We start from the raw sequence: 27370 nt of genomic DNA, 5'->3' as shown, positions 1-27370 counted from the left end.
AATACGTCATCCAGCAAAAGTTCTGTAGTTACTCCTTTCTAATTGAAGAACAATTTTTGCTACAGCAGACACTAAAATTTTGCAAAAGATGCACTCATATTTCTCAGTCTGGTTGTTAAAATGGTATGTGCATACTTTTTGGATTGCTCATTACTTAAAAATACTGGTTTGCGCCACTGTCAGACCACGTGTTCCAATTTTAGCTTTAAAAATTAGTTACACTACCCTTTACCTAAGACATCCCCTCTCCCTCCCCCCCGCCAAACTTTCTACCAACACAGATCCATGCCTTTCATCCTAAAGTGGCCATAACAAAAAGAGATGCAGAAACCTACATGGGTTTAAATTCTTGTTGTGCTTGGGTGCATAGTCCTGAATCCCGTTTTCCTCGTCACTCAACTGCAGGGCTGCATTAGATAACCTCTTTGAGGTACCTTGCATCTACAGACTTCTGAGATTAAAACGCAGCCTTTCTTAGGAGCGAATTCACATAAAGCCCCTATGGGAAATTAACTAGCTGAGGGCGGGGAGAGCCTCAGGGTAGGAGTGAATCTGGCTTCTCTTTGAAAAGCCTTCCCGGGGCGAGCATCCCGCGCCAGCAACAGAGCGCGCGGGGGCACCACGTGTCTGCACCAACAGCCGGATTGGCTGAGCGCATTTTAGCGCTGTAGTCTAGACGCGCACGGTCCCGCCCAGCTGCCAGAGGAGCTAGGACGCGGAGAGAAGAAGCCGGGGGCAGATCGTGGAGGGGAAGGGGGCGGGAGGGGGGTGGGGGATCCCAAGACGCCCGCGACCGGGAAGTCTGGGAGGGCCCGGAGCGGCGCCAGGCGGCTCACCTAGCCAGGACTTGCTCAGACCTGACAAGCTTCATCCTGCGCCCTGGAAGAAGGTCCCGGCCCGCCGCTGCTCATCGGCCTCCGCGGGCCCTGCCTGCGCCAGCAGTGCCCCTGGGGTCTGCGTCTCCAGCGTCGCCCCAGTCCGCTTGCAGCGCCCGGCCCCAGCCCAGGAGCGCGCAGCTGGGGTGAGCCGAGGCCCGGGATGCGCCAGGAGACCATGGAAGCCGGCGGTGGACGGGGCATCTCGGTGGTCGCGAAGATGGGCCTTCCTCTCTCTTCCCCTGGCTGCGAGCCGAGGAAATGTAGACCCCGCTGGCGCAGTTCCCACTCCCCATTTGCCTTCTAAGGGGCGGCGCCAAGGGCCCACTGGGGCCCACGTTCCTCGGCCTTTGTCTTTGCGGGTTCGGCTTTTGTCTTTGCGGGTTCGGCTGGCCGGCCCCGCCGTGCCCCCGGGGCGGGAGGCGCTGCCAGGGGGTGGGAAACGGAGAGAACGGAAAAGCATGCCCCCTTCTTTCCTGTTCCGGCCATCTTGCGACTGAGATTCAACCAAGGGGCGAAGGTGGCCAACAGCTCGGCGCCTGGAGCCGGAGTGGTGGCAGCTAACGGAGATGGGCGTCTAGGGCCCCGCGCGCTTCCTCCTCGGACTGCAGTGGGGGCGCGCGGACAGTCTCCCACGTTCAGCGTCAAGGGCCTGGGCCCGGGTCGTGGATGAATCCCCCTAACAGGCGAGAGGCCCAGAAAATAGGAGGGATAAAGGCCGGGAGCTGACATTTCCTTAACTAAGCTCTTAATTCATTCGATCATTCTTTATCCACGTGTCCGTTGGGCAAATTCTTAACGCCTCTCCGTGCCTGTCCTATGCTAGGTGCTGGGGATATAACGGTGAGCAAGAGGAAACCACGGCCCTTGTTCCCGCTGATCCTGCAGCCCAGTGGATGGAGCCCACAGTCCACAGATCCGCCAGGTCAGTATCCTCACACCCTCTAAACAGATAGGGAAACTGAGGCCTGGGGCTGACGTAACTTGTTCTAAAGCAGGCAGGAAGTAAATGGAAGAATCAAACTTTGAACCTAGGTCTTGAACACTTTTATGCCAAGCTGTGTGAATCGTTAATAGTTCTTTTTTTCCCCAAATGTCCAGTAAAAGTTATTGAGATGTATGGTTTCTATGAAGTCATGAAGTGTGTGCTTTATTTCCTGGATCCTTTCATATGGATTTACTTCTAGTTCACGATACCTGGAAAGTGCCCAAAAATATTTGATACTACAACTTTGCTTCCAGTTCCTGTGAATTGTATTTTCCGTTCTTCTGTTCTTTGACTACTAGGAAAGAGGAAAACTTTCCTGAATGTTGGTCCAAGCAGGGACTGCCCGGTGGACGGAGGAATGTCTGGCTTTTCATCAGCTCATTGATTTCTGTGGTAACCACAGGCAGCCCCCAGAAGACCTCAAGAATGAGAGGCCTGAGGTCTACAAGTTGCTGCTAGAAATATTTTAGCCTCTCCAGAAAAAAAGAATGCAGTGGACACACAAGTTTGTAAGGTAAATACAAGGGCCCTGTAAAACCTGGTGGTGAAGCTGATAGTTAAAGTTCCCCTCCACATAATTGTTTTTACCTTCACATTTTGAAAATGTATCCTTTTGGAAAGACTAGTAAAATATTACATATTTGGGGGGGTGGTTCTTTGGTTTGTATTTCTATCAGAATGTAATACTTAGGCCACCAACCCATAGAGTAAGAAAGACTCCATTTTAAAAAGTATCTCGGATGTAAGAAATTTGGAAACACTGCCATCAAATATAACTCTGATACAAATTTAATATTTTAAACAACTTTATGGAGGTATAATATACAAAATGCACCCTTAATTTTCAGTGTACAATTCGATGAATTTTGATAAATGTGTATGCCTGGGTGATCAACAGCACAATCAAAATATAGGACATTTTTATTATATCCCAAAAATGTCTTCATGCCCTTCTGCATTCAGTCCTTCCCCATCCCATTTAATTTTACATAGTTTTGTTGCTTGACATTTTCTAATTGTGCGTAACAGATGAGGATGAATTGATATTTCTGATCACAAAACCTAAGGCGAGGACAGGAGTGAAAAACCAGAGGCTGGCAGCTAGAACGGAAAGGTTCTGAGGATGTGGCTCCCCACGCTTTAGAAAAATGGAGTGTCCAGCCGAAAGGCCAGCGAGACCCATGCCCCGGGAGGCTGGCTCTCAGGAGGTGTCCTCTCCGAGGGGACGTCCGCTCGGGCTCGTCGACGTGGTCTTCTTTGGTCCCGCAGGGCGCTGGGCGCACGCTGACCGCGCGGGGGCCGGCGCGCCCTTTGCCTCCAGGTCCCAGCCCAGGGCGTTACTACAGCAACGGCCTGGACGCCCGGACCTTAGGCCATCGTCGCCGCCGCCCGGGACCTGGCCTTCTCCCACTCCGGAAGGGTGGGGCGGCGGCGGCTTTGGAGGCGGCCCGGGCCGGGTAGACGGCACCGCCCCCTCCCCCGATGCCAGCACAGGCGGCGGATTTGCTTCCAAGCATGGTAAGAGGCGGGATGCCGAGCTGGGGGCGGCACGGGCTGCACAAGACTCCCAGCTCCCCGACCACCCCCGCGCTGTCTCTTTCCCGCAGCCCTTCCAGAAGCACGTGTACTACCCGCTCGCCAATGGCCTGGAGGGTCCCGACGCCCCCGCAGCTGCCGCAGGGGGCGCGGCCTCCATGGCCTGTGCCCCTCCCAGCGCGGCTTCGGGCCCCCTGCCCTTCTTCCAGTTCCGGCCGCGGCTGGAGAGCGTGGACTGGCGGCGGTTGAGCGCCATCGACGTGGACAAGGTGGCTGGGGCCGTGGATGTGCTCACGCTGCAGGAGAACATCATGAACATCACCTTCTGCAAGCTGGAGGACGAGAAGTGCCCGCACTGCCAGTCGGGGGTAGACCCGGTGCTGCTGAAGCTCATCCGCCTGGCGCAGCTCACCATCGAGTACCTGCTGCACTCGCAGGAGTTCCTCACCTCGCAGCTGCACCACCTGGAGGAGCGGCTGCGCCTGAGCCTCGCCGACTGCGAGCAGAGCAAGAAGCTCCTCACCAAGCAGGCGGGGGAGATCAAGTTACTCAAGGAAGAGTGTAAACGCAGGAAAAAGATGATCTCGACCCAGCAGCTGATGATCGAGGCCAAAGCCAGCTATTACCAGGTGGGAAACTGTGTTGTGATTACCATTCATAATCCAAGAAAATCCTCCGTAATTCCCACTGGCCGGCATATTGAGAGTCCTTTCTTCTGTCATTGCCTTTTTTTTTTTTTTTAAAGATTTGTACTATAAATAAAAGAAATAGCGTATTTAAGCAAAACAGTAATTTTAACCAACAGATGACATGGTTCGTTACCTTCTGTAGACGACCGTAAGATTAATAATTAAGCAAGTAATGTTGTCTGCAGTGCTTTATTGAACTCATCTAAATGCTGGTTGTTTAAGAAGCTGTTTCCTGCTAATTGATGTGATGAGAAAGAAATCATGTACAAATTGCTGTTGAGATCAGCCGCTGCTCTATCTTGGAATGATTACATCTGTGGTGTTTTTTAATTTCAAAATATTTTCAAACTTAGAGAAAAGTTGCAAGAATAGCGCAGAGAACTTCCATATACTCTTCTCCCAGATTCACCAATTATTAACGTTTGTCCATTTGCTTTATTTCCTGCGTTTATACACATATTATCCTCTTTGAACCACTTGACCATAAGTTGCAGACTCCTAAATATTTCAGTGTGTATAATTCCTAAGAACAAGAACACTCACTAAAAATTTAAAAATTTTGTTTTTCTGGTCTTTTTTTTTTCTTTTTTGGGGAAGATTAGCCCTGAGCTAACGACTGTCAATCCTCTTCTTTTTGCTGAGGAAGCCTGGCCCTAAGCTAACATCCGTACTCATCTTCCTCTACTTTATATATGGGATGCTTACCACAGCATGGCTTCTGCCAAGCCGTGCCATGTCTGCACCCGGGATCCGGACTGGCGAACCCTGGGCCACCAAGAAGTGGAACGTGCAAACTTAACCGCTGCGCCACCAGGCTGGCCCCTGTTTTTCTTGTCTTCATATGCAACTATTATGAGTTAGACTTTGAGCCTAAGATATATATTGTAATTCTTGAGTATAACAGAAATCAGAGTATATGCATTTGACCAGTTAGATGGAGGAAGTGCAGAAGGTATCAACAATGTTAGATAAAGATAATAAAGTAAGCAATAGACTGACAAGATTGGTTTCACACCTACACATTCTAGTCATTTTGGCTAAATACGGCTTAAAAGATCTCGGTGGATTTAAGTAGTAGTGGCATGAGTGAATGTGAAGAACTGGGCGTAGGATGCAGAATGTGATGGTTAATAGTGCTTAGGACTGATCCCCCAGGAGTACTGAGAGCAGTGTGTTTAAGATGAGTGAACAGTTGGGAAAGAATACTGTTGGAAAGGCTTAGTGTTTAGTCTTGGATACATAACCCTGAGGTACAATCTTCAAATGATACTTCATGTTGCTAATTTCCTATTTGTTTCATAAATGCCATTTAAAAACTAAATATTTATAAGTCGTGCTGAGATGGCTGTTTATAAATATATTTCCCATACAGTAAATTGAATGGGTTCTATTTAAACATTTAAAAAAGTTTATCTAGCTTTGGTAGTAATCAGTAAAACGTTAAAACCTATAACATGGGAATTCTGTATTTATAAACATTTTTTCATTCTTTTGGTTATTATAGAAATAACTGTTAGGAAATAAAGATTTAAAAATGTGAATGATACATAAGGATAAAAAGGTAATGGCTCAGGTTTATCAAACCAGTGACACCTGCCAACTCTTGGCCCCTCAGCAGACTCTCTGAATGACAGTATTAACTGCATGGTGTGCTCAGGTGTGAGTGAGAAGAGGTAGGACTTAGTATAGTGCAGGTACACTCTGCCATCTCTCAAGTGGCTTGCCATTGTCTCTTTATGGAATCTGAGCAGTGTAAGCGCTTTAGCGTGACAATTCCAGAGTTAGACTGCCTGGGTTTGAATTCTAGCTGTTCCATTGTGCAAGTCATTTAACTTCTAAACCTCAGTTTCCTCATCTGGAAAGTGAGAACATTAGTAGTAGTTGCCCTTTAGGGTTGCTCTGAGAAGTCCATGAGGAAGGCTCAGTAAACAGCATCTGACAGGTGGATGTTGATTTCTTCAGTGGCTTCCCGGTAGCGAGCTGTGACTGCCTGTGACCTCTTTGCGAATACTCATTTCTTTTTAGGAGCCTGAATAGTGGAGGTATAGAAAAGGAGGCCAGAGGTCACTGATAGCGATCAGTGATTCAGGGAGAGGTACTCAAAGACAGCTGCTCAGAATAATTGGCATGTAAGCTAGCTTGGGTTTCACAGGATTATAATCATTGTAACTTCAGGTTTGTAAGCTGGGGATATTTGGTCTATAATAAGATTTATGGGAAGACGATGAAGTTTGTTTAAATAGTTATTTGACTTTAGCATGCAGTCATGAATTTGTGTTTAGATACAGACCTCCAACAGCTGAGGAAGTCTGATGGCTGTATGTAAAGACCAATATGTACCAATGATCTGGCTATCAGATTATTTTTGAAAATTAAAGAATGCCAGTGGATCATAACAGGATGTAGACTCATTCTAAGAAGACCTTCTGTTTTCGTAGCTGGAAGACTCAGACTCCTCTCCAGGCTCCAACAACACAGGCAGATTTTGGAATCTGTCAGTGAGTTTCTCTCCCTCGTTCCAATTTTTCAGCCCCTTGGAGTTGGAGACGATTGTTGGGGAGGAGAAAAAGCATGCATTTTGCAGTCAGAGAGACATAGGTTCAAATATGCTAACCGATAATGCTCTGAATTAACTTTTCTGAACTTTGATTTCTTCATGGATAACGTGGTTACCGTGGGAATTAAATAAGATAATGATATAACAGGGCTTCGCTCTGAGTAGGCACAGTGGAAATGTTGGTTTCTTTATCCACTACTCTCTGCTGTTGTCTTTGAGAGGTCCCAGAAAACACCTAGAAGAGTAGAGAACCTCCATCTCACTTCATTTTGGTAAAGGAATCCTTACTGAGTTCTCATGTTAATTCCACTATACTAAATGTGTTTCATTTTTTAATGATTTTGAATGGAAGTTGTATTAAGACATTTACCTGTTTTACACAGCATATAATTTACATGTAGTCTACATTCTTAAACTAAGTATACTGAACATAATTCAACATATTCTATTCCTGGGGTTGTCATAGAAAGAACATCAGATTCCTTTCTATGAATAGTTAATAGTACCTAACTTTTCTCAATTCATGTCACTTCTTTTCTTTTCTAAAAATGCTTTATGGGATACTCCTTCAAAATAGAAGTTTATATCATTCGTCTGTATATCAAATTCATATACACGTATTTATCATAGATATATATAAAACTGTCTTTTTAAGAAAATGTAAAGGGTTTTAGAGGATACCTTTTCAAAGCATTTTTTAAAAGTCTTGTAATTATTTTATTAATGGGGAAATTTGATTCCAGGTTATATAGAATTCCTTCGTGTCATCCTGAAAGGGAACTTTATTATTTCTAAGGTAGTCTTTGTGCAATAAATAGGATTCCTGCACCTCCTGCTACTACTCGCTATGAAGAATGATCTGACTTTTATTAAGTTTCTAGTTCCTGTAAGATCTATTATCAAGTACCTTTTAATCCCAGTGATGATAGATCAGATAGTGTTGGCTTTGGGGGCTGACAGACCAAGCTGTTCGTGTTTCAATAATCCATTCATTTTTTTTTTTAACTGACTAGTATTCCAGGGTGTACATGTATCAGAGTTTGTTAACCTTTCACCTTTGAAGGATATCTTGCCTGGTTCCAGTATTTGGCTGTAAAATACTGGAAATAATAAATAATGCTGATATGAACATTCATGTGCAGGTTTTTGTGTGAACTTAAGGTATTTCTTTTTTAGAGCAATTTTAGGTTCACAGCAAAATTGAGGGAAAGATACAGAAAGTTCTCGTATACCTCCCTGCCCCCACACATGCATAACTTCCCCCATTATCAACATCCCCCACGAGAGTGGGGCATTTATTACAATTGATAAACCTTCATTGACACATCAGAATTACCTAAAGTGCATAGTTTACATTAGGGTTCACTGTTGGTGTTGTATATTCCATGAGCTTGGACAGATGTTTAATGACATTGTATCCATCATTACGGTATCATACAGACTATTTTCACTGCCCTAAAAATCCTCTGTGCTCCATTTATTTATTGCTGCCTCCCACAACCCCTGGCAACCACTGATCTTTTTACCACCTCTCCTTAGTTTTGCCTTTTCCACAATGTCATATAGTTGGAATCATACAGGATGTAGCCTTTTCAGATTGGTTTATTTCACTTAGTAATATGCATTTAAGGTTCTTCCATGTCTGTTCATGGGATGATAGCTCATTTCTATTTTAGTGTTGAATAATATTCCATTGTCTGGATGGACCACAGTTTATTTATCCATTCACCTACAGAAGAACATCTTGTTTGATTCCAAGCTTTGGAAATTATGAATAAAGCTGCTATAAACATCCATGTGCAGGTTTTTGTGTAGACAAAAGTTTTTAATTCCTTTGGGTAAATGCCAAGGAGTATGATTGCTGGATTATATGGTAAGAGTATGTTTAGTTTTGTAAGACATGCAAAAGTGGCTGTACCATTCTGCGTTCCCACCAGCAGTGAATGACAGTTCCTGTTACTCTACATCCTTGCCAACATTTGGTGTTGTCAGTGCTGTGTATTTTGGCCATTCTGGTAGGTGTGTAGTGATATCTCATTGTTTTAATCTGCATTTCCCTGATGACCTACTATGTGGAGCATCTTTTCATATGCTTATTGGCCATCTGTATAGCTCATTTGCTCAGGTGTCTGTTAAGGTCTTCAGTCCATTTTATAGTTGGGTTGTTTTTTATCTTTTGGTTAAGTTTTAAGAGTTCTTTGTGTATTTTGGATAAGAACCCATTATCAGTTGTGTGATTTGCAAATATTTTCTCTCAGTCTCTGGCTTTTGTATTCCTTCTCTTTACATAGTTTTTTACAGAGCAGAAGTTTTTAATTTTAATGAAGTCCTGCTTATCAATTATTTCTTTCGTGGATCCTGTCTTTGGTGTTGTATATAAAAAGACATCGCCTTAAGTGACATTATCTAGGTTTTCTCCTTTGTTGTTTTCTAGGATTTTTATAGTTTTGCATTTTACATTTTGGTCTGTGATCCATTTTGAGTTAGATTTTTTGAAGGCTATAAGGTCTGTATCTATATTGATTTTTTTTTTTTTTGCATATGGATGTCCTGTTATTCCAGCACCATTGTTGAAGAGACTATCTTTGTTTCATTGTATTGCTTTTGCTTCTTTGTCAAAAATTAGTTGAGTGTAGTTATATGGGTTTGTTTCTGGGCTTTCTGTTCTGTTTCTGTTCCATTTATCTATTTGTCTGTTCTTTAGCTGTTACCACACTGTCTTGATTACTGTTATGGAAAGTCTTAGAGTCAGGTAGTGTCAGTCTTCCAACCTTGTCTTTCTCCTTCAGTATTGTGTTGGCTATGTGCGCCTTCTGGCCTTCTGTATACACTTCTGAATCAGTTTGTCAATATTCACAAAAGAGCTTGATGAGATTTTGATTGGGATTGCATTGATCATTATAGATCAAATTGGGAAGAACTGACATCTTGACAATGTTGAATCTTCCTATTCATTAGCATAGATACCCATTTGTTTAGTTTTTATTTGATTTTGTTCATCAGAATTTCATAGCTTTCCTTATATAGATCTTGGACATATTTTGTTAGATTTATACCTAATTATTTCATTTTAGGGAGTGCTGATGTAAGTGGTGTTGTGTTTTTAATTTCAAATTCCACTTGTTCATTGCTGGGATATAGGAAAGCAATTGACTTTTGTGTATAAAGCTTCTATCCTGCAACTTTGCTATACCTGGTTAATAGTTCCAGGAGTTTTTTGTCAATTGTTTTGGATTTTCTACATAGACAATCATGTTGTCTGCAAACAAAGACAGTTCTCCTACCTCCTTCCCAGTCTGTATACCTTTTATTTCATTTTCTTGCCTTATTGCATTACTGAGGACTTCAGTACAATGTTGAAAAGCAGTGGTGAGAGGCATATCCTTACCTTGTACCTGATCATAGTGGGCAAGCTTCAAGTTTCTCACCACTAAGAGTAATATTAGCTGTAGGTTTTTGTAGATAGTCTTTTCCAAGTTGAGAAAGTTCACCTCTGCTCTGGAGTTTTTAACTCTCAGACTTGTCATCCAGTCTGAGCCTCCAGCAATTTGTCAATTACAATTCCGATTTCTCCTCCCTAGCACTGGTTCCCACTCTGGTGCATCTCTGCTCCAGTAAGCCATGACTCCCTGTGTTTACCTGTCTGTCTCTCAAGGTTAGGGGCAGAGCTTTGCTCTATGTCCTCCCCTCTCTTACAGATCCAAGAAGAACTGTTGATTTTTCAATCTGTTCAGCTTTTTACTTGTTAGGAGGAAGTGGTACTTTCCAAGCCCTTTACATGTGGCTTCAGAAACTGAAAGTCTCTTAGCTTTGTTTTGGTATCTTTTGTCATACAGAAGTTTTTTCCTTTTGATGTAGTTAAAATGCCAGTCTTTTCTTGTTGGAATAGGAACCCCTTCTTACCATGATCTCATGACTCTTCTGTATTATTCAAATAGTTAAAATATATATTTTCCATTTTTAGAAATTAGAAGTTACATTTTTCCGGATGTCCTCATCCTTTCCTTTCTCCAGTGCTGTGCATAGTGCTAGAGCCTGCACTTACATCTGAGTCAGTGTGGGCTGTCCCTAAAGTACTGTGAGGGAACCAGAGCTGTTGTCATGAGCAGAGAAGGCTGAAAAGATGCCTTAAAGAGTCTCTGAAATGCAATGCCGAGAAATATACCATAATGATAGTTTTCTAGGAAACTAGAACCTGCAGTGCTGATACAATTATACTGATTAAGAGGAAGGCAATACAGGGAATGGAAGAACATGTAAATGGCACCGTGGAAATGAAACAGCAAAATCCAAACTGAGAGAAACTCTGAAGGACGAATGTTCGGTTTCTTTAGCAAAAGAATTGCCAGGAAAAAAGAGAGATGGAGGGGAAATCTAAGAACTAAAAGAAAATTAAGGTATCAGCCTTATTTGCATCCTGATTCAAAACAAACAAACTATAAAACTTTCTTTTAAGACAATGTGGGAAATACTGGGGAAAAAAATAAATGGTTGGATATTTGTTGATATTGAGGAATTAATTTTCATATACTTAAAGGTGGAATAATCATATTATAATTGTGTTAAAAGAAAAGTCTTTATCTTTTAGAGATAGATTCTGAAATATTGACCAATGAAATATATAAATCCAGGATTTACTTCAGAATAATCCAGGGGTGAGGATATAGATAAAACAAGTTGAATTTTTGCTTAAAGTCTGAATCAGCATTAACGTGAAAAAAGAAACATATTGGTGGACTTGATTTTGTTTTTCCCCTCAGTAAATTCATTTTAGTAGGTCAGATATTTCCAAGCATTTGTTCAATCATTTAGTAATGCTGAGCTCTGGAAATAAAGCTTGAATAAGATAGAGTCCATGCTCTCAGGAAGCTGACATTCTAGAACCTGGAGGGATTGGGCTGGGCACAATAAACAAGTAAATAAATGTGAAAATATTAACTGTGATCTGTACAATGATGAAAATGAGACAACGTGATGGGACACCGACTGGTGGGAGGATCATCTGGGAAGATCTTCCTGAGGACGTGTTGCTCATCTCCAGTGTGGAAGATGCTCCATAAACGACATCAGAGTCAAGAAGGAGCCAGCCATGGGGAGATCTGGGAAAGATTCTGGCAGGGGATGAGCTCATGCAAAGCCTCTGAGGTTGGCCTACTTGAGGGACAGAAAGAAGGCTAGCGTGGCTGGAGTGTCCTGCACAAGTTGGTGAACAGTCCTGAACAAGGCTGGGAACCACCAGTCTAACCAGAGCAGCATCATGGGTTCCAGAAACTAGCAGGAAGGTCTGCTTTAACTGTCCAGAGATGCTTTTCACTGCCTTGTGCTCAGTTTGGGAGGAATACCCTGGTTTTATATTTGTCTTTTTAGTCATGCTGTCAGTATCATTGGCCAGGACAGTATCTTTTAGGAGAAAGCCCCAAGAGGTACTGCTTCCGGTACCCAAATTTTGATTGAAATTAGGTGGAAGGAGAGTCATTACAGACACTTGAATTTGCTGCGCTCTCTGTTTCAGTGCCATTTTTGTGACAAGGCCTTTATGAACCAAGCTTTTCTACAAAGTCATATCCAGCGTCGCCACCCTGAAGATTCTCACCTGGGTAAGTGATGGGCTCAACTTCAAAGAGCTCTTTTCTTTCTGGTACCTTTTTCTTTTTTTCAGTGAGACATGGTCCAGTGTATCTCTCAATCCTTTTAAAAGAAAGCGTCGTAGTCCTTCTTCATTCGTTAAGTAAATGTTGAGCCCCTACTCTTTGCCATGTACCGCACTAGGGGCTGGGGGTACAGCCACAAGTGAAACAGACCGAGTCCTGTTCTCCCGAGTCTTACATTCTAGAACAGGAGGGGCGGAGGAGACATGCTTAAGCAAATGAATGAGGGATTTTTTCAAATGGTGGCAAATGCAACAAAGAAAATAAAGCAGGAGAATGAGATGGAGAGTGACTCCAGGTGGTCAGCCAAGGCCTCACTAAGGAGGTGATATTTGATCAGAGACCAGAATGATGAGGAGGTTCCAGCCTGGGGAAAATCTGGGAAATGAATATCCCAGGCAAGGGGAACTCTGCTTGTGGGGAGTGTGACGGGAGCAGATAGAAGGTTGGTGGAGTAGAGAGAACAAGGCAGTGGTGTGTGATGATGTTAGAAAGGAAGGGGCCAGCTCACATGGGGCCTTGAATGCCCTAGCTAGCAATGTGGGTGTTTTTATAAGCATAATGGGAAGCCACTGGAAGGTTTTAAGTAGGAAGGACATGGTCTAATTTCTACCTTAAAATGACCTCTTTAGCTGGAGGTGGAGAATAGACTGTAGGGGCAATGGTGGAAGCAGGTGGGAGAGTAAGGAGGCTGCAAGAGTAGCCCAGGTAAGAGAAGATGGCAGCCAGACCAGGATGCTACCAGGGAAGATGAGAGAAGTGAAGATGGAGAGGATATATTCCAGAGACAGAGCCCACAAAGATATGACAGCATAAGAGGAAGAGATGAAGCAAAGATGGTCCTAAGTTATTGTCCTATATGTTTGGGTGGATAGTGGTGACATTTACCAAGATGGGGACCTAGGAGTGGAAAGCAGATTGAGGGAGGAAGGAGAATGGAGAGATTCTGTTGGCTGTGGGTAAACTTAAGTCACACATACAATCACCATGCAGGTGGAGATGCTCAAGGTCTGGAGGTCAAGGTAGAGGCCAAGGCTGGAGATATAAACCTGGAAGTCATTAGCAGAGCGTGGCTGGATGAGATCACCTAGACAGAGAAGAGAAGATGGCTGAGTGCCATCCCCGAGGCTCTCCCAACACTAGGAGCTCACGAGGAGCAGCAGAGGAGTGAGAAATAGCAGTTATGGAGGCACGAGGGAAACGGGAGTGTGTTGTCATAGAAACCCAGGGAAGTAAGTGTTTCAAGAAGGAGGCAGTGGTCAGTTGTATCAAATGTTCCCGAGGCGCAAAGTAAAGATGAAGACTGAGAATTGACCATTATTGTCACCGTGGCTGTTGGTGACCTTGACATGGCAGCTTCATTGTATTGGTGGGGATAAAAGCCCCACTGGAATGAGCTGAGCTGAGAATCAGGCAAGGAGTTAGTCATGTTGATTACAGACATTTCTTTCAGTATCGTTTACTAGAAAGGAAAGCAGAGACATGAGGCGTTACCTGGAGGGAAATGTGGGACCAAGGGAAAATTTTTGCATTTTTTGATGTGGGAGATACTATGATGTGTTTGGGTGCTGATGTGAAATAACCAATGCGTTGAGAGGGAAATTGAAGAAGCAAGCGAGGAGAGGGGTTCTATGGCTTACCAAGGAACCAGACTTCCTGCTGTGTAAATGTTCTCAAAAGCAAAGAATGCAAAGTTTGTTTCCCCAGGAGCAGATCAAAGCATTCTGCAGGTCACTGCAGATCTTAAGTGTTTTCAGTATCTAAACGTGTGTACTTCCAGCTTGTTACTCAGTGCTTGCTTTCCCCTCCCTTTTGGGCCGGTCTGTTTCCATTCCTACCTATTTCAGGTAAGTAGATTTATTTAGGAAATTGCTAAGCTTTGTATAAACAATATAAACAGCATAAAATTCCATTTATAAGCCATGGACCACTGATACAATTTAGCAATATATTGGAGAAATTGGAAAGATTTAATATTTTAATTAATCTACCATTCTTCAGTGTGAAACTGACCTTCTTTCTCTTCTGTTTCAGTATCTTATTCTATCTCATACTCATTTCAGAGAGTATTTCAGACTCTGAAATGAGTATTATTTCTTCAGGTCATCTTTGAGATTCTGACTTTCTACTTTGGTTTCCATACCTTTCATGTCTACACTCACAGACACATGTATATCCATTCAGTCATGTGTACATCTGCATGTAAGTACATGTACATAAGTATTCTTCCCTTCACTTGTTGCTTCCTTTTACAACTTTTCAGTACTTCGTTTTTGCCCAGTGACAGGTTATGGCCCGAGTTTGCAATCTGAATGCCAGCCTCTGCTTGTCTTAGCACTGATGGGGTTCTCAAGAGAGTTTGGTGGGATCCAGAAGGATGGTGACCGTAGAGATTTCACTATGGTGGTACCTACAGTGGAAGCCCTTGCTTACCTTCTCTGATTGGGACAGGCATTGAAGAAGAGCCCAGAGTGCCCTTGGGTCAAAGAAACCAGAATTATTCTTGTCACCATTATTGCTCCCTGAATGGGCTCTCACACTGTCCCTGTAGGATACCCAACACAGTGGCTGAAAGAATCTGCTAAGAATAATTCAGCGCCCAATAATACAAAGGGCTGCAAATAAACACTAAAGAGCAAAAATTGGCCCACGTGGCATGAAAAAAGTAATATCCCAAGTAAGAGGCATTTACTTTGTTTTATCAGTAGGACTATACCCCGTAAGTTTTCAGATGGGTTTCATAAGAGGTGCTATTTTAACAAGATATTTCTGTTGCAACAGAGTATAAGAAAACGGCACAGACTGATAAGCTCCAGAATGAGATTGACATGTTGAAGGAGCAGCTTCAGCTCACCAAGTCTCAGCTGGAGGCTGCACAGCACACCCATGCAGTCAGATTCTCTAAGGTACGATACCCAATTCCGAAACAACAGTATGTTGGGAGAATTGGCGTTGATTCCTTTTAAATGTTTGATAGAATTCACCAGTGAAGCCATCTGGTCCTGGCTTTACTTTGTTGAGAAGGTTTTGACTACTGATTCGATCTTCTTACTCGTTATTGATCCATTCAGATTTTCTGTTTCTTCATGATTCAGTCTTGGTAGGTTGTATGTTTCTAAGAATTTATGCATTCTTCTAGATTATCCAATTTGTTGGCTTATAATTGTTCATAGTAGTCTCTTATGATCCTTTGTATTTCTGTGGTATCAGTTGTAATGTTGCTTCTTTCATTTATAATTTTATTTGAATTTTCTCTTTTTTTTTTCTTGGTTATGCTAGCTAGAGGTTTGTCAAATTTTTTTATCTTTTCAAAACACCAGCTCTTAGTTTCATTGGTATTTTCTATTGTTTTCTTATTCTCTATTTCATTTATTTCTGTTCTAATCTTTATTATGTTTTTCCTTCTGCTAACTTTGGACTTAGTTTGTTCTTGTCTTCTAGTTCCTTGAGGTGTTATGTTAGGTTGTTTATTTGAGATCTTTCTTTTTTCTTAATGTAAGGATTTCTAGCTGTAAGGCTTTTGCTTAGAACTGCTTTTGCTGCATCCCATAAGTTTTGGTATGTTGTGTTTCCATTTTTGTTTGTCTCAATATGCTTTTCTTTTCTTTTTTTTTTTTTTGAGGAAGATTGGCCCTGATCTAACATCTGCCACCAATCCTCCTCTTTTTTGCTGAGGAAGACTGGCCCTGAGCTAATATCCATGCCCATCTTCCTCTACTTTATCTCTGGGACACCTGCTACAGCATGGCTTGACAAGCGGTGCATAGGTCTGCACCCGGGATCCAAACTGGTGAACCCCGGGCTGCTGAAGCAGAATGTGCAAACTTAGCCGCTGCGCCACTGGGCCGGCCTCTCAATGTAATTTTTTGATTTGATTTCCTTTTTGATTTCTTCTTTTATCCATTGGTTGTTCAGGAGTGTGTGGTTTAATTTTCATGTGTTTGTGAATTTTCCTCCAGTCACTGATTGCTAGCATCATACCATTGTGATCAGAAAAGATATTTAATAGAATTTCAGTCTTCTTGAGTTTATTAAGACTTATTTTGTGACCTAACATATAATCTGTCCTGGAGAATATTCCATGTGCACTTGAAAAGAGTGTGTATTCAGCTGCTGTTGGATGGGATTTTCTGTGTATATCTGTTAGGTCCATTTGGTCTATAGTATTATTCAGATCCTCTGTTTGCTAATTTTTTTGTCTGTGGATATATTGCTGTTTATTTCTCCTATTAGTTCTGTTAGTGTTTACTTTATACATTTAGGTGGTCCAATGTTAGATGCATAAATAAATATTTCCAATTCTTATATCTTCTTGATGAATTGATCCCTTTATCATTATATGATCTTCTTTGTCTCTTGAGATGTTTTTTTTTCTTTCTTTCTTTTTTTTTTGGTGGGGAAGATTGGCCCTGAGCTAACTTCTGTTGCCAATTCTCCTCTTTTGCTTGAGGAAGATTTTCCCTGAGCTAACATCTGTGCCAGTCTTCTTCTATTTTGTTTGTGGGACATTGCCACAGCATGGCTTGGTGAGTGGTATGTAGGTTCGTACCCGGGATCCAAACTCAGAAACCCTGGTCTGCTGAAGCAGAGCACATGAACTTAACCACTACACCACTGGGCTGGTCCTAAGATCTTTCTTTTTTAATGTAGGCATTTATAGCTATAAATTTCCTTCTAAGCCCTGATTTGGCTGCCTCCCTTTTGTGGTATGTTGTGTTTTCAATTTCACTCATCTCAGAGTATTTTCTGTTTCCCCTCATGAGTTTTCTTTGACCCATTGGTTGTTTAAGAATATGTTGTTTAATTTTCGTGTACTTGTGAATTTTCCAGTTTTCCTTCTGTTATTGATTTCTGGCTTCATTCCCTTGTGGTTGGAGAAGATACTTTGCATGATTTCAGTCTTTTTAAATTGATTGAGATTCATTTGATGGCCTAATATGTGGTCTATCCTAGTAACTCTTCCGTGTGCGTTTAACAAGAATGCTCATTCTGCTGCTGTTGGGTACAGTGTTCTGTATATGTTTGTTAGGTCAAGTTTATTCATATATTACTCAAGTCCCCAGTTAGGTAAAAACACAAAGGTCATCAAGAAATCAAAGACTGATCAACTAGACCTTGAATTTAGCTTATGTAAATATGAATTTGTGTTCTTTGGGGATGAGATGGGGATACTCTGCCCAAGCTGCTATAGTATCAAGAAAGATTCTTCTGCTCAATAGCCTTTTTCTTTTAAAGTATGTTTGTATCTTGTATGCATTGCATATCTATTATACAAGTTCACAGATCACAGAACCCTTGAGACTTTGGGGCTCTGTGTTTGTATTTTAAGGGATGTAAGGACAAAAAGATGCTGTGTGCTGTCTTTGGTTTGGAAAAATCCTTGTGCACAGATCTGCCATTATATGAAGTGTTATTGCAAGCCTAACTGAAATGTACAGTACTAGCTGACACGTTTGAGGTGAAGCTATGTCTGTTTATTTAAGATTTTGCATATTTGCTTCATATCAGAACTTATAAAGCCACGTCTTAAAATAATTTCAGGAATATGAAATGCAGAAGACAAAAGAGGAAGAATTTCTGAAGTTATTTGATAGGTGGAAAGAAGAAGAAAAGGAGAAACTAGTTGATGAAATGGAAAAAGTCAAGGAGATGTTTATGAAGGAGTTTAAAGAATTAACTTCTAAGAATTCGGCATTAGAATACGTAAGTATTAAACCTAGAAGTCCTCGTAGTGTTGGTAGAGTTGTTGCCTTGAGAGGTAGTGTTAGAATGGCGTTATGGCCAGAGGATCCAGAAGTTCTTTATCATGCCCTGGCCAACAGCCCTGAGAGTCTTGGGCACTCAAGGCGTATGGAAGACACAGCAAGTCAGAAAAGTGGTTTCATTGAGAGTGGGAGCTTTGGTCCCAAACCCCAGTTCAGAACATTTGATACATTTGGTTGGATCACAGAAGAGGGTCCCCCCTTCCTCAGCCGGTTAGCATTTGATAGCCTTAAACTATAAACCCCTCCATGAGTTTTGGAACTTTCCAGAAAAGCTGACACAGACACCAATGTGGGAGGCGAAGGAAGCCGACCTAAAAAGACAGAGGAAGAACCTTTGCTAGGCCCGTGTCTCAAACCCAGACCTGGCTGGTGAGGAGGACAGGGGGTCTGAATGAGCAGGATGTGGCTAAATAATAAGCCCCCCTTCCCTATGGGAGCAGCCTTGGCGCACACTGGCCCGGTCACACGCTTGGACGATAGGCAGAGACACGCCTCGCTGGGCTGGGACCTTAACCTCGGTGAGCTCCCTCCTCAGAAAGTGGCCGGTCAGTGTTCTCCAGCTAAGAATTAACTGAGCTCACAGGGCAGCTCAGGCCTGAGTCCTTTTCCTTGGGGAAAAGGAAGCAAAGGAGGCGAGGGAAGATCCTTGAGCTCCCTCTAGGGGCCAACACGTCTTATAAACTAAAATAGAGGGATATTTTTGGAATACTGCTGAGATCCTTCTCTAGAATGTCTAGAACTCTCCCATAGGGCTTAGCAAACCACGACCTGTGCACCATATCCGGCATACCACCTGCTTTTGTGCAGCCTGAGAGCTGAGAAAGGTTTTTGCATTTCTAAATAGTTGAAAAAAGTCAAAAGAAGAATATTTCGCAAGATGCGAAAATCCCTAGGCAGTGATAATTTCTCTGTCCACAGTTTCTTTTACCATGTCTACTCCAGGGGCCTCTCTTGAACTCATATCTGTGGCACCTTCTCAAAGTAGGCTGCCATATTCCCCACAGTAGTGAATTTAGATGGTAACCAATTTAAGACTGCCTTCTTACGTCTTCCCCATCAAGGCCACACTCATTTTTTTTCCCTCGTGATAAGCTGCCAATTACAGTTCTTTTGCCCAAGATTCCTTCTATGGTCCTGCTCCCTGCTCTCTGCCCCAGGATCATTGTAGAATAGGACTTTCCCCCACAAAGGACTTTTTTTTTTTTTTTTACTACTCCTTTTTTTTTTAAACAGCTTTGAGATATAGTTCACATACCGTACAATTCATCCACTTAAAGTGTACAATTCGGTGGTTTTTAGCATGTTCACAGAGTTATGCAGCCATCATCACAGTCATTTTAGAACATTTCATCACCCCAAGAAGAGACCTTGTACCCGTTAGCCCTCACTCCCCACCTCCCTCCCTCCCACCCAGGGCCCCGACAACCGCGGATCTGCTTTCTCTCTCTATGGGTCTGCCTGTTCTGGACATTTCCTATAAATTGAGTCATACGATATGTGATCTTTTGTGAGTGGCTTCTCTCACTTACTGTGTTTTCAAGATTCATCCATGTCGTAGCATGCATTAGTATCTCGTTCTTTTTCTGTTGCTGAATGATGTTCCATTGTATGGATATGCCATATTTTATTTGTCCACTCATCAGCTGATGGACATTTGGGTTGTTTGCCGTTTTTGGCTATAGAGGGTTTTTAGAAATTATTAATAATAGACTTTATTTTTTGGAATAGTTTTAGGTTTACAGAAAAATTGAACAAACAGTACAGAAAGTTTCGTATAAACTCCCCTTTCCTACCCTGTTCAGAGTTTTACATGTTACTGACATCTTAAATTAGTGTGGTACATTTGTTACAATTAACGAACCAATATTGATACATTAGTATTAATTAAAGCCCATCCTTTATTCTAATTTCTTTAGCTTTTACCTGATGTCCTTTTTCTGCTCCAGGACCCCGTCCAGGGTAGGATACCACATTACATTTAGTTGTCGTGTCTTCCTAGGCTCTTCTTGTCTGTGACAGTTTCTCAGACTGTTTTTGATGACCTGGACGATTTTGAGGAGTACTTGCCAGGCATATTGTAGGAGGCCCCTCTATTGGAATTTATCTGATATTTTTCTGGTGGGTAGACTGGGTTTATGGGTTTGGGGAGAAAGGAAGACCTCAGAGATGAAGTGCCATTTTCATCACATCATATGAAGGGTCCACACCATCTCCATGGTTGATGACTGTTGATGTGGACCTTGATCACCTGGCTGAGGTAGTGTTTGTCAGGTTTCTCCACTGAAAAGTTATTTTTCCCCCTCGTTTCCTACTGTACTCTTTGAAAGGAAGGCACTTTGAAAGGAAGGCCGCCCAGACTTAAGCAGTGGGGAACTCTGCTCCCCGACCCTTTTGTTTTTGACGGTAATGTAGTACTTTCTGTGCTTTTCTGAGGGTGTTTACCACCAGAAACTTGGGACTAACATGCAAGCAAAGGGTAAAATTTAAACGTCGTGTCCCTAATGGGTTCACGGATGTGGTCCCTGGATGATGCTGGCCTCGTCACTAAGTTATGTTGAGGACCAGCTCCACCCAGTCCCTCTGTTTCTGGCAACTGTTACCTGCCCACCAAATTTCTTAAGACTCGTTGTCTAAGATTAGAAAGTTAGGTTTTCTTTCCCATTTTCACCCTGTGCACATTCTTTTATTGGAAGAAACAAAAAAGGAAAACCACTGGCAAGAAGGCGGAGAAGCACGAGGAGCATCCACTGGGAGAGTCAGGTTTAAAATGTGGCTGCATGCTCTCCAGTTTTAGTCTCTGTTTCAGTCTTATAAAAGTATGAACATTTGTACTGGTGATTTTGAATTTTATTTTATAGCAATTGTCCGAAATCCAGAAGTCCAATATGCAGATCAAGTCTAACATAGGCACGTTAAAAGATGCACATGAGTTTAAAGAGGAGCGTCCTCAGTATCCCCAGGATTTCCAGAATGTGATGCAACTTCTTGATAGTCAGGTATGTAAAAGTGGGCAATAACTGCAGTAGATGCCTAGTTTGTCTTGTGAAGTAATTTACAGCAAGCATCATTTGCAGAAAAAGTGTTTGTCTCTTTCAGTGACCATGAAGGTGACTAATTCTGTTTTTCTTATCTCCTAATACATGTATAATTCATAATGGGTGTTCATTAGATGCTTGTTGATTGACTAATCGATGTGAATACAGAACAGTTGGCAAAATTGTTTCATTTTTTTCCTAATATCTGTTCAAATGGGTTAGTATTACCTTAGTATTTATTTTTCATATTTCAGATGTAGATCCCACTTTCAAAAGGCATAGAAAGGCATATAGAAGCACTAACTTTTTAGAGCTTAAATACGCAGCTGTATTGGCAAACTGATGATCTTTTATAATTATCAAGCATAATTACAATCATTTGTAGGGGAACCACTGTAATTAGCTCAGTCTTCATCCTTGCTATTTTAGTTACGCTAGTTTAGGGGAACATTTTTTTTTTTCCAGGAAACAATAGAGATTAAAGCTTAGGAATGCAGGATTTAGGAAAAAGCAGTTGTATATCATTAAAAAAATAAATGTGGGGGCCGGCCCGGTGGCACAGCGGTTAAGTTCACATGTTCCGCTTTGGCGGCCCGGCATTTGCTGGTTCAGATCCCGGGTGCAGACATGGCACTGCTTGGCAAGCCAGGCTGTGGTAGGCGTCCCACGTATAAAGTAGAGGAAGATGGGCACAGATGGTAGCTTAGGGCCAGTCTTCCTCAGCAGAAAGAGGAGGATTGACAGCAGATGTTAGCTCAGGGTTAATCTTCCTCAAAAAAAAAAAAAAGAGAAAAAATAAAAAAGTAAATCTGTTTTGAAATAGGGACTCCTGCCACTGCTTCTTGCTTTGCTGCTCAGGTCTTGACTCCCCCCAAACCTACCTTCCGCATTGCAACCAGGCTGACCACGTCACTTTCCTGTCTAAAATCCTTCAATGGCTCCCCGTTTTTCACAGAACAAAGTCTAGAACCCTTAACGAGCATTCAGAGTCCCTGAGGATCTGGACCCTATTTCATCTCCCGCCTTTCTTTGCTTTACCGCGACTCTCCCAGTAGCACCAAACAGTTCATGGTTCCCAGAACATGGCATCTGTTTTCTACTTTTGTTCTTTCTACTTTCTTTATCACGCACCTCCCAGTTTTCAGGACCTGTCACTTATTCAGCTGGGATGGCACTTCTTCTGGAGAGTTCTCCTGGACCTCAGGGTTCTTGGATTTCTGTAGTCCCACAAGCAGGACCTGATCACATACACATTATGTGGAATTCTCTCCTGTTATGTCCACTTTCCTTCTGTACAGGGCAGGGCTTGTCTCTTAGTCCTTTCCTAGCCTACCAGGCTGCCAAGCAATGTGCCTAGTATGTGGTAGGGGACCAGGAATTGTGTCCTGAACTGAACTGTTGACAGTTGCTCCCAGCAGGCTGGTCTTCCATGGACCGAAGGGCCCAGTTATAAAATCCTGAGGTCTCACCTAAATTTCTTCTGTTTCCCTCCTGTGAGCTGTGCCGTCAGTTCAGAACCCGTGGACTCAGAAACCTTGGGGTTTCCTTGCAGCTTCTTAGGTTGGCAAGTTGGCACTGATTTTTGAAAATAACGTTTTATTGGAAACACAGCCACGCCCATTCATTTAGGGATTACCTATGGCTGTTCTCCTACTACCAGTGGTAGCGACCGAGTCATCTGGCCCCGGGAGCCTAAAATATTTACTATCAGCCCCTTAACAGAAAATGCTTGCTGACCCTGCCTTAGAGTAGAAGATTAAAACCGAGTGCAAATGGGTTTAAACATTTTAGAATATATATATTCTAAAAGATGCCTGCTAAAATTTCACCAAATAGACAATTGGGGTTCATAGGTACCCAATAAAAAGGAAGCTTCCCTTTTGAGTAGATGTAAATTTCATTATTACAGTTTCACATAAATTCCTCTTGTTTTGCTGTTTCCTAGGAAAGCAAGTGGACAGCTCGGGTTCAAGCTCTTCATCAAGAACACAAGAAAGAGAAGGGTCGGGTAAGATAAGAAACTGGTGGCCTATTAGTGGCTCATTTTTGAAAAGATTATTTGCTTTTTGATCACAATAAAGGTAGTATTTGTCCACTTAATAAAATTTGTGGAGAAATGTGCAACAAAAATTAAAATCACAGTTCCAATACCAAAGGTAACCACCGCTCCAACTTTGTTACAATTTCTTTCAGTCTTTTTTCTATGCTGTAAATATTACATTATGTTTAGAAATCTGTGTTTAGAAATTCATACCATATAGTCTTACAAATTTTGAATTATGCTTTCTATCTATAATTTTATATACTTTTCACTTGGTATATCATAAAAATTTTCCTATGTGTTAAAATATTCTTCAAAATCATGATTTTTTAAATTAATTTATTTTTTAAAATTTTATTTATATATTTATTTTTGGATGTACATCATAATACATTTCAAATTCTGTGTACATTACATCATGTTCACCACCCGAAAACTAATTATAGTCCATCCCCTCACATGTGAGCCTAATCACCCCTTTTACCACCCCCCCATTCCCCTATGGTAACCACCAATCCAATCTCCAATGCTATGTGTTTGTTTGTCGTTGTTTTTATCTTCTACTTATGAATGAGATCATACGGTATTTGACTTTCTCCCTCTGACTTATTTCACTCAGCATAATACCCTCAAGGTCCATCCATGTTGTCACAAATGGCTGGATTTCATCATTTCTTATGGCTAATATTCCATCGTGTATAAATACCACATCTTCTTTATCCATTCATCCCTTGATGGGCACCTAGGTTGCTTCCATGTCTTGGCTAGCGTGTATAATGCTGCAATGAACATAGGGGTGCAACTATCTTTATGCCTTTGTGTTTTCAAGTTCTTTGGATAAATGCCCAGCAGTGGGATAGCTGGATCGTATGGTAGATCTATCCTTAATTTTCTGAGGATACTCCATATTGCTTTCCATAGTGGCTGCACCAGTTTGCACTCCCACCAGCAGTGAACAAGGGTTCCCTTCTCTCCACATCCTCCCCAACATTTGTTGTTTCCTGTCTTGTTAATTATAGCCATTCTGACCGGAGTGAGATGATACCTCATTGTAGTTTTGGTTTGCATTTCCCTGATAGCTAATGATGTTGAGCATCTTTTCGTATGCCTGTTGGCCATCCGTATATCTTCTTTGGAAAAATCTCTGTTCAGATCTTTTGCCCATTTTCTAATTGGATTGTTGGTCTTTTTGTTGTTGAGCTGTATGAGTTCTTTGTATATTTTGGATATTAACCCCTTATCTGATATGTGGTTTGCAAATATCTTCTCCCAATTGTTAGGTTGTCTTTTTGTTTTGTTGATGGTTTCTTTTGCTGTGCAGAAGCTTTTTAGTTTGATGTAGTCCATTTGTCCATTTTGTCTTTTGTTTCCCTTGCCTGGTCAGACATGGGACTTGAAAATATGCTGCTCAGACCGATGTCAAAGAGCGTACTGCCTGTGTTTTCTTCTAGAAGTTTCATGGTTTCGGGTCTTACATTCAAGTCTTTAATCCATTTTGAGTTGATTTTTGTGCATGGTATAAGGGAATGGTCTACTTTCGTTCTTTTGCATGTGGCTGTCCAGTTTTCCCAACACCAATTATTGAAGAGACTCTCCTTTCTCCATCGTATGCTCTTGGCTCCCTTGTTGAATATTAGCTGTCCATAAACTTGTGGGTTTACTTCTGGGCTCTCGATTCTGTTCCATTCATCTGTGTGTCTGTTTTTGTGCCAGTATCATGCTGTTTTGGTTACTATGGCTTTGTAGTATATTTTGAAATCAGGGAGTGTGATACCTCCAGCTTTGTTCTTTTTTCTTAGGAAGCCTTTAGCTATTCAGGGTCTTTTGTTGTTCCATATAAATTTTAGGAACCTTTGTTCTATTTCTGTGAAAAGTGTTGTTGGAACTTTGATAGGGATTGCATTGAATCTATAGATTGCTTTAGGAAGTATGGACATTTTAACTATGTTAATTCTTCCAATCCAAGAGCATGGAATATCTTTCCATTTCTTTATGTCTTCTTCGATTTCTTTCAACAATGTTTTATAGTTTTTGGTGTACAGATCTTTCACCTCTTTGGTAAAGTGTGTTCCTAGGTATTTTATTCTTTTTGTTGCAATTGTAAATGGCCACACGATGATCTTATCTATAGATGTATCATAAGTTATTCAATCATCTCTCCACTGTTGAATACATATTTCTAAATTTTTCACATGGAGTGGCAATCTAAATAATTTTTAAATAAAGGCAAGGATTGTTCACATTAAAATCATTTTAATGAAAACAAAATTTAATTATAACACTGATTCCCTTTAAGCTGAGTACATCAGAAACTTAAGTGTTAAAGTGATTTTACGCTGATGCAAAACATCTAAGGTAGATTTGAGATCTTTTTCTCTAGGAAAAATTCTGTTTGTTTTTTTACTCTCAATTGTATGTGTTTTGTAGCCCTTTGTGTATCCTTGTGTCTTAGTCTGTTCCTGCTGCTGTAACAAAATACCATAGACCAGGTGGCTTATGAAGAACAGAAATGTGTTTCTCATAGTTCTGGTGCTCTAGGGACTAAACAGGGAGAGTTTGTTAAAGTGGAGTGGTGGCTCTATGTAGGGATAATGCCCATGTTTATTTCTCCAGCCTAAACCACGCTCCTGAGCTCCAGAGGACAGAGCCAGCTTTGTACTTGACATCTCCACTGGCTTCTTATGTGTAGCATGTCTAAAAGAAGTTCTTGGGTTTGTTCCTAGATGTGTATTTCTTTTGGTTAATGGCATCCGAGTGCACTGAGATGCACGCCTTGGTTCCCCTCTCTCTCCCTCAGTCCCCAGTTCAGGCTCTTCGTAGGTGCTGCCGTGTTTGTCATATCCACGTGCTTCTGTACATTTCCATTGCTTCCATCCTCCACCAAACCCCTACCATGTCTACAGGGCCCCATAACTGGTCTCTCAATTCCAACCTTCCCCCTTCCTAATCTGCTCTCTGCGGAGCAGACAAAATAATCTGGCTGCTGGCCACCACTGCAGCCGCGTCCTGATCCTCTCTCTCTGAACCTACTCTGTCTAGCTACAGTGGCTCTCTGGTAATTTATAGAACATGTGGCCTTCTTCCCTTTTTACACATGGGTTTAGCTGCTGGGAGGTCCTTCCACTTGCTCGTCACGTGGCTGGCTTCTTTCTCTCTGATTTGGTTTTCTCTGCTATATAGCAAAGTACTGCAAATTTATTATCTTACAGTTTCCGAGGGGTAGGTGTCCAGGCACAGCTTGGCAGGTCATCTGCTCAGGGTCTCATTAGCTGCATTCAAGGTGTCAGCCAGTCTCTACTGTCATCTGGGGCTCAGGGTCCTCCCAAGCTCGTTTAGGTTACTGGCAGTACAGTCACGCGCCACTTGACAATGGGGCTAAGTTCTGAGAAATGTATCATTAGGCAATTTTGTCGTTGTGTGAACATCACAGAGTGTGCTTACTCAAACCTAGATGGTACAGCCTACTATGTACCTAGGTTCTATGGTAGTAATCTCATGGGACCACCATCTTACATGTGGTCCATCGTTGACTGAATTGTTGTGTGGCTCATGACTGTACGCAGTTCCTTATGGAGACCCTCATCTCCTCGGGGCTGCTCCTTCCTGTAGGCGGTTCACAACCTGGCTGCTGACTTCAAGGCTGGTGGGAGAGCTCCCTCCTGCTTTGATCCTTCCCCTTCAAGAAAGGCCTAGAACTTCTTTTAAAGGGCTCACCTTAATAAGAGAGGCTCATGCATGGTAATCTCCCTTTTCATGAACTCAGAGTCAGTGGATTAGGGACTTTCATTGCATCTGTAAAGTCCCTTCACCTTTGCCGTATTCTGTTGGTTAGAAGCACCTCATAGATTCCACCCAACCTGTGTCTCAGTCTGCTCGGGCTGCTATAACAAAATGCCGCAGAGAGGGTGGCTGAAACGACAGACATTTGTTTCTCACTGTTCTCGAGGCTGGGAAGTTCCACAGTCTGGGTGCTGGCCAATTCAGTTCCTGGTGTGAGCCCTCTTGCACATGGGTGCCTTCTCACTGTGTCCTCACATGGCTAGGAGAGAGTGAAAGAGAGAGGAAGCTCTGGTTTCTTCTTATAAGGGCACCAATTCCATCCTGAGGAGCCTACTTCCATGACTTCATCTCAATCTAATCACCTCCCAAAGGCCCCATCTCCTAACAGCATCATATTAGGGATTAGGGCTTCAACCTGTGGGTTTAGGGGGAAAAAAAAAATTAAGTCCATAACCC

General features: G+C 42.2%; 1 protein-coding gene across 7 annotated transcripts in view; it reads left to right on the top strand.

Annotated features, from left to right (window-relative positions):
• Window positions 1-698: 698 nt before the first annotated feature.
• DZIP1 (DAZ interacting zinc finger protein 1) overlaps window positions 699-27370 on the top strand; it is a 56727-nt gene continuing 30055 nt past the window's right edge. For 4 of the 7 annotated variants that reach the window (XM_044779806.2, XM_044779804.2, XM_044779805.2 and 1 more), the window contains exons 1-10: window positions 699-1021; window positions 1702-1800; window positions 2163-2377; window positions 3133-3381; window positions 3471-4028; window positions 12158-12242; window positions 15075-15199; window positions 17835-17996; window positions 20917-21054; window positions 23039-23101. In XM_044779806.2, the coding sequence (XP_044635741.1) occupies window positions 3346-3381; window positions 3471-4028; window positions 12158-12242; window positions 15075-15199; window positions 17835-17996; window positions 20917-21054; window positions 23039-23101 (1167 nt within the window). In that variant the 5' untranslated portion in view covers window positions 699-1021; window positions 1702-1800; window positions 2163-2377; window positions 3133-3345. Of the gene's footprint in view, window positions 1562-1701; window positions 1801-2162; window positions 2378-3132; window positions 3382-3470; window positions 4029-12157; window positions 12243-15074; window positions 15200-17834; window positions 17997-20916; window positions 21055-23038; window positions 23102-27370 lie in introns of all 7 variants that reach the window. The other 3 variants (XM_070520042.1, XM_070520043.1, XM_070520041.1) reach the window with 1 other exon arrangement.

The sequence above is a fragment of the Equus asinus genome, chromosome 11 (genome assembly GCF_041296235.1).
Source record: "Equus asinus isolate D_3611 breed Donkey chromosome 11, EquAss-T2T_v2, whole genome shotgun sequence".
Taxonomy (NCBI): domain Eukaryota; kingdom Metazoa; phylum Chordata; class Mammalia; order Perissodactyla; family Equidae; genus Equus; species Equus asinus.
This window is presented reverse-complemented; position numbering and strand designations above follow the sequence as displayed.